Source organism: Anguilla anguilla, chromosome 5, assembly GCF_013347855.1.
Source record: "Anguilla anguilla isolate fAngAng1 chromosome 5, fAngAng1.pri, whole genome shotgun sequence".
NCBI classification, from domain to species: Eukaryota; Metazoa; Chordata; class Actinopteri; order Anguilliformes; family Anguillidae; genus Anguilla; species Anguilla anguilla.
In genome coordinates this window covers 47,530,347-47,538,239 of record NC_049205.1, presented here as the reverse complement: position 1 = coordinate 47,538,239, position 7,893 = coordinate 47,530,347, and the positions used below count along the sequence as shown (strand labels likewise).

The following is a 7,893-nucleotide window of genomic DNA, read 5'->3' as shown; positions in this document are numbered from 1 at the left end:
TTTGGTCTCTTCTGGTCAATATTTTTTATTTTATTTTAATTTTTCCTCAAATCATGACTCAGGGATGTGCAATACTGATATACTGTAAACACATTCAGAAACTAAATAACATTTCCAAAAAGACAAAACACATGAACATGATTTTTATGTCAAAAAAGCACATAAGTACAAAAAGCTGTCCGCTTAATTAATTTTTATGTATCCAAATTTGACTCCCAAATGTAATGATTTACCGAAGTATTGTGAAGCAGAAAGGTGTCTTGCTAAATCTTTACACAAAAGGCCTTTTCTTTTATTCCAAACATTTTTTATTTTGTAATGTCTATTTGCTATTGGTATGGTATGACAAACTACAACTCACTATTTATTTCTCCCCTATTTAACTATTTTTAACACTGCATTTTATTTTAATGTTGGATTTAATGAGGAGGTTGATGCACATTTAGCAAATAAGGTCAGCGATGAGGTCAGCAAAAAATAAAAATGAAAACAGTGCCTGACAACTCCAATTAAAGAGGATGGTGGTGGCTGTCAGATGAGAAAGTTTCATTTCAAATAATAAAGAATCACTTCATCTCACAATGACATGCTGCCACAAAGTTAGAATAAAAGTCTAACTTTCATTACGCATTTATTTTGCTTAGGTGTCCTGGACTCCCATTTTAGATCAGGGCTCTAGGTGGTAGACAATAACATGTTGCATTTCTTCTGGTAACGCAGTCAGCAACACAGACGTGTTCTCTGCCAAATGACCTAGGCGGGATATTAAAAATAGACATGGACTGACCTCCTTCCCCGGGCATGTCATCGCCACTAACACAAAGCAAACATTTAGGTTAGACGTTTGTTTTCGACACAGGTTTTCCCCCAGTAAGATTCAACAGCTCCACCGGACAAGCCCTGCTATGACGAGCAATGGCAGCAAGCTGTAATTATTTTTCCATCACTCAGAGCCCTCATGGTATTCCTGGTGACACACATCATATGACACTGGAGGGTGACACGAGGACAGAGTCGGACAGGAAGCTACAATCATGAAGAGCTGGAACCAGACATCAACACTGATACATTTTCTGAACAGATTTTTATTTTTTTTTATTTCAAACTGCTGCAACCAAAAGTGATTCATGCGTTACGCATTTTGATAAATTTTGCGTCAGCTCTTTTTTAAAGACCTGGAATTGCCTACTAATAGCATGGTTTATGAGACCAAATTCTGAAGTCGGCTTTTTGATATTTCCATTTTAACCTTATCATTAAGGGCTATTTTCTCTGTATTTACAATGTAGCCACACAGAATGTTTATATGCCACAAACTTTCCAAGAAAACCACATTGCATTAGACAGCTGGTGATTTACCAAATCCATGGAATCAAAGGGCCCAACTCTAGCAATACAGATGGAGAGAAATGATCACATAGACTAAGCTTTCTTTTGCATGAGGCTGTTTTTGATTGCTATAATGTGTTTTAATCATAATTAACTGTCTAATAGGTATAAAATTATCTGCAAAGTTCAATGCAATTGATAATATAGCACCTCTGAAACAGGTATGGCTAGAAGTTGAACATTTTTTTTAAATCCCAGTATTTTGCATCAGAATACAAAAAGACAGAATAAACGCAAAAAATTTCACTAAAATGTTTGAGAGACAGTATTCACATTTAAATGGAGCTCACAAAAATACAACACTCCTAACATGAATGTTGCCAACCCTGAAATGGCCAGCTGTAAGGCACTTGGACCTTTGTAGATTAGTCAGTTCGTCACACCAACTGGAAATCCTCCAGGTAATCCTCCTGTAAGAGGAGGGGCAATCATGGAAGAAAAAAAAAGAAGGAAAAAAAGGACTACAACCATGTTACTTTGTTAATGTCACTCTGTTAATCTTTGGGAATACAAATAAAAAACCCATGAAGACACAGAAGAATCCCAACACAAAGCACTCTGACAGGACATACAGAGATATGTCAGGCCAGGCACACAGAGATTCATTTTAATAACGAAGGCACACAGTCATTTCATGTACCATTTTTATTGTATTTATATAGAAATACTTAAAAAAACATGAAGTAGCACCATTACTTAAGTTTTACCTTTATCGTGTAGAACTTTAAATGTCAGAAAAATAAAACTCTTGATACATTTTCAAATCTTGTTTCAGCAAATATAATATTAGTATTTGACCATGAGGTTAAAGGCCCTGTATCATAAAATAAAATATACTTTGTTCTTAAACTTTGCTCAATAAAGTACATTTACGCTCAAGTAACTTCACCTACATATACATAAACAAGTGGTAAACAAATGTATTAAAATAGAAATACTAAAACTAGAGTGGTGCAACAGAACTCTGTAATTCCCACTGGAATCTAATTCATACAAATTTTAGAAAGCATAAACGGTTCCTTTTTGTTTGATTTACTAAGTTTTATACATTTCATGTTTTGTAATAATATAGAATAAAATATGCTTTATATTACTGAATAAAAAATATGCTGGGTGAAGCAGATTTAAAAGACATTTTTTTGCTGAACCTATAAAACCTCCATCCCAACAGAATACTGTTTAAATGCAATACACATTTTGTGGTTTGTATTTCAACCAACAATTGTGTGGTATTAAAATAATACAGTGTTCTTTGCCATAAGGCCATACTAAAAAATAAAAGATATTTAACCCAGCTACAAAAAGTTCACTGAACTTAAATTAAAATATTTGTAAACATTTTTTGCAATACGAAATATAATCTTTCAAGTCAAAAAAGAATAAAATACTTCAATCTGTATTAATGTAATTAATATTTAAAACTTTAAACTTGTGGAATTTTTTACCTATACATATATGTAGGATATGTTGTTGCTTCCCATTAATGCGGTCTTTTAAACTTAAGCTGCAGTATCATTCCTTTTATAATAATCCTGTATTCTAAAAGCTCCACCCTCCCAAAGTCCTTAGCCATAGGCACTGCTACCTGTACATTCGAACAGTGAACCTGGAAGGGCCATCTCCCAAACAGTCTATATCTGACATGTTTTAAGTACCTCTGACTTGAACACTCCTTTTTGTGACTTCATAAATATTGTGTACAGTTTTCTAGAACTATTAATTACTATGCTTTAATATTCAGAACATGCATTAGATGTTGAAAATATTTTCCCACGCTACAGTACATTATAAACAATGACAACAGAGCCCTGAAGGGTGTCCCTTTTGGATACTGCAGCTCTACATACATACATATGTACATGTACGTACACACGCGAGTTATTATGTCTTCATAATGCAGTATAAGAGTTGGTTTGCTGTTGCTGGGAGTCGGATACATTTTATGAAAATATACGTATAGCCTGAGTAACTGCAGCGTGACAGACCGGGCACTTGGGCTCGGTTTTCTCACAGATGCGATTGGCGCACTCCATGCAGAACAGGTTGTGTCCACAGGGGACCAGGGCAGCGATGACTTCGCTCTCAAAGCACACCGAGCAGTCCCGGCTGCCCTTCCTGCTGGTCCCCGATGAGGAGCTCGACGAGGAGCTGGAGGACGAGGAGGCGGAGGAGTCGGAGGGCACTCCGGGGAGGTGAGGCCCGGAAAGGGAGGCAATGCCGTTGGACAGCCCGTTAGCGGAGTAGCCGGGGAAGGTAAGGGAGCCGCCCCCGGGGTCGCTACGCACTCGACGGGCCAGCGGGTGCTCAGAGGCCCCGACCACATGATGCAGGGGCGGGGACAGCCTGGGCTGAGAGGCACAGCCCACACCGTTAGCCCGCCGCTGGTTCGCAATCATCCCGTTGGCATTGACAGAGGCGTTGGCAGGAAAGATGGTGGAGGTTGTGCCGCCGGATGGGGTGACACCGCGGTCATACTGTGACCAGACCAGGCCGGGAGGGGTAGGCGTGGCCTCGAAACCCGGCGAGGACTCGAAAGTCAAGTCAGTGCAATCGGGGGAAATTACATCACTCCCGTAGACAAATCCGTTGCCGTTGCTGTTCACGTTGACATTGTTGTTGTTGTTGTTGCCGTTGTTGGAAGTTGTGTAGCTCAGGGCAGGGCTGGGGGGACTGTAGTCAGCCAGCCTGGAGCTGCTGTTGTTGCCAAAGTAAGAGTCGGTGGACGCGCTGCCCAGGGAGCTGGAGCTGTCGTTGCGGTAGTTTGAGAAAGGCTTGCGCCCGGAGGTGGGGGTCGCGCTGGAGGTAGGCTTGCTCCACAGGCTGGCATGGCCGTGCAGGTCGAAGCCGACGTCTGTGCCGTTGGCGTGGAAGTCGTTCTCGTCGGTCAGCTCGATGAGCCCCCCGGTGCGCATGGCAATGTGTGCTTCTATCTCCTCCCTGGCACGGTCTACGTTCTCAGGCATGCCCGTGACCTCAAACACCGGCTCTTTGTCCCGGCTGGGCGTGACAATGTAGGTGTGCGTTTGCTGCTGGATTCGCTTAATAGTCGCTCCCTTCGGTCCGACCACCAAGCCCACCACTCTGTAGGGGACCCGCACCTGAATGGTTGTCTGTCCTGGGAGATTTGGTGGTCCTGGAACTGTGCCACTCCCATTCAGACTGGTGTTTTTGTTCCTCGATGCTCGGATCATAGAGAAATGCTCAGCGGCTGAGATGATTTCCCTCCTAGCCATGGCTACATCCTCTCTTCTGCCTGTCACAACAAAGACTGGTTCCTCCCCACGCACTGGAGTCTTGATATAGGTGTTGGTCTTTGCTCGCAAGGCTTTAATTTTGCAACCTACGTTTAAGAGAAATAAATATTATCAGTTTGTGTGCATACACTTAAATAACATTTAGCCCTAAAATCAGTCATGGTAGAAAATGGGTACTTGTACTTGTTGTTTTGAATTACTGCACACTAATTCGCTCATAATTGCACTGGAGAAATTAAAACCACATGCTCCGGTATCCTGACATACAGCGGTTCAATTGAACCGCAGATGTCCAAAAATAGCACAGGGAGAAAAGCTTGCAGCATCCAGGTGTTATTCAAATGTAGCTAGCAAACGGCGTTGCTTTGCATAGTAGCTAAAACACTATGACATATACAATTTTAATTTTCTAATACACAGATTTCATAATGATCAAATTGCCGGTTCCGTGTGAACTGATTCGAAGTGGATAGTTAACGATAAAGAAAGAAACCACTAAAGCTTAAATGAGACAATTCGTACCAGAACATACAGTAGCCCAAGAAAGAAAACATGTCATCGAATATGCCAAAAAGGGTGTAGTGTCTCGGTTGTAGCTATTCTTACCACTCGGGCAGTTGCCTCTTTGTTTGAGCGATTCTGCAAGTATTTCTGTACTATCCTTTGTTTCGCGGAGTGGCAGTGCGGCGAGGAACAACTGATTACGGTGTACAGTTCATCAACTAATTAACTACTGCAAATTCTGAACTAATTAACTACTCCAAATTCTGAACATCAGCGTACAACAGACTGTCCGATTCCTCGCAATGGAGAAAAACATATGGAAAATATATACGCACCTTGTCTTCCAACGATTTCAGCAACATGCTCTGAGCTGGGAACTGGGACACACTCCGTCATGTTCACACTCTTTTTTCTCGGCTCGTTGTCGTAGATCGAATTGTCATCGTTGTCCAAGCCCAGCAAAGAAAGCTGGTCCAGTGCTATCTGAAGGGCTCTTTGGTCGTCCAGGGCGTCCCCCTGGTTGCTCCCATTCCTCTCCATGTCGGCAAATAGCGAACTAGGCATTTTAATATCTTGCAGTCTCGGGGATCAGGAAGATCAGACAAAGGGAGAAACTACGGAAGGAGGGTAGGATTGGTAAGGGAGAGAGAAGGGAAACCGGTTTCAAGTGCTCGTCAGTGCGTCCCTTCTCCCGGCAATCAATAATCAGTGCAATCCGGGCAACACGGGCGTTCTCAGAGCCCGGCTCCCGAATTTCTATGGGTGGGCAAAATCGCGTATTCCGGAGTTCTAAATCGCTGGAATGCCGGCGGTGGCAATTTTCCTTCAAGGAGCCCCTCCCGGCTCACTCAGCTCTTTTCTGTTTTCTGTCTGACTTGCTGCAGCCAGACAGCACTTCTGGGGGATATGTGCGAATGACGTCACGGGCTGGGAAGGGACGGTGCGGTACTGCTTGTATTTGCATTGGCTTCGTTGATTGGTCATACACGGTGCTGGGGAGGGGACAATATGTTTGACCCCTAAGGCACACTCCTTTTCTTTGTTGTCTCAAGAAACAATATCTGAGGTACTTACGAATTTCTATCCACTAAGTAATAATTGCAGCACTGAGCATTAGGCATAGTTTAAGTTTACAATATCGTTTGTGTCCGAAACAAGACCAAAACGGCACGACTGTTATATGTATCAAGTGCCATTCCTACAGGTTCCGTGTAGGTTAATGCACAATTCTGGGCACATTCACATCACTCTCTTTAGATCAAATTAAAAAAGTAATCAATATAACAGTGATGACCGCGGTATTCGTATAACTTTTTTTATAATCTATTGCGGTTATTATAGCTATCGACATATTTAATTTAAAGTCTAGGCTATTTGTCATGTGACACAAACAATGTACTTTTTATTACAAAAGGAATACAACAATAATAAACACTATCAAAAGCCGTTCAGTCATGTCATATTGACAAATAAAACTAAAAACAAATGCAATACTGCATATCCATGCGACTAGCACGTGACATTACATTTCTTGGCGGCTGTAACTTGTGTCGTTTCCAATTCTAAGACAATAGACGCATTTTGAACAGCCAGCGACAAAGTGTCAAAGGAGGTACCTGTTCAGGATTCATAAATATCGTTGTTCAGCGAGATGCAGCCTATTGCGCTCTTGTAGGCTAATGCCGTGAACGAAATTAATACACAATCCGTGTGTTGAAGAACATGTCTGAACATGTGCTTGTTGATTGATGTGCGGTTACATGCACTCACAGACTCACATACAAAGTAAAATACAGTCTGCAGTTTCAGTAGTCTATGCAAACCAATGTATAGCCTACGCTTTCTAATGATTCGCTCCGCTAACTGATTTAAAACGCGTGACATAGATCTCTTTATATGTTGCTCAACAGTTAGAAACAACTTACAGGTAACTGTGGATTTCAAGCAGTAGTCTACTCATTTCCTCGGGATGTTTATGGTTCTTGACAGCAGGATACAGAGTTTGAAATCCATCTGGTCCGTCAGAGAAATCAAGCCACTATCAGAAATAACGGGAAAGACTTGGCAAATAAAGTATTCTTTGTGTTTCGTTTAAGTAAGCAGACTGGTGCTAGTGTATAACACTACTGAGTAGTGAGCGGCACGTGCGCCTTTGTAATATGCGCGCTTTAAAGTGGAACACAGAATGCAGCTATCTTTCGATGTAGGCTACTCTTGAACGCAAAACTATAAACATGTTTTTACATGTTTAGTCATGGGGAATCTTTTTTCACACTTCTCCATTTACCGCGCATTAAGCGTTTGATACAATTGAATATGCTATAACCTATAGAGTACTAATTATAGAGATGGGGATAAGTATAAAACAGCTGGTCAAAATATATTTTTGTTTGTTTTGAATTCATTGCCACCAGTTCAAGTGTACAGCTGTGTGCGTGTCACTTGGACAGAACTCATGTGTGGATGATATTTAATTGTGTATGATAACGGAACGCGTGTGCATGCGTGTGTTGACTGTTACTGAAAAAATCTGGTGAACTGTAATATTAAATAACCGGCTGAAATTAGGTTGATAATCGTTTAAGTGATTAAAAAAAAGATAATCACAATGTATCGTGGCCTTGCTGCTTTTACATTTTCGGTTGGGTACTGCATCTCAACGACAAATCTGCCCTTTGTGGTCGCGCAGGGGGAATTGTATGGGGGAAGGGAACCCGCCTGGATAACACAAAAGAAATTTCAACCC

General features: G+C 41.5%; 1 protein-coding gene across 1 annotated transcript; it reads right to left on the bottom strand.

Moving 5' to 3' along the window:
• Nucleotides 1-2,019: 2,019 nt before the first annotated feature.
• Nucleotides 2,020-7,609, bottom strand: mex3b (mex-3 RNA binding family member B). Its single transcript, XM_035420078.1, has 2 exons — nucleotides 5,483-7,609; nucleotides 2,020-4,729 (listed from the first exon to the last, which is right to left on the bottom strand). The coding sequence occupies exons 1-2, from the start codon at nucleotides 5,709-5,711 to the stop codon at nucleotides 3,330-3,332; spliced, it is 1,629 nt and encodes a 542-aa protein (XP_035275969.1). The 5' UTR covers nucleotides 5,712-7,609; the 3' UTR covers nucleotides 2,020-3,329.
• Between the last annotated feature and the right edge of the window lie 284 nt (nucleotides 7,610-7,893).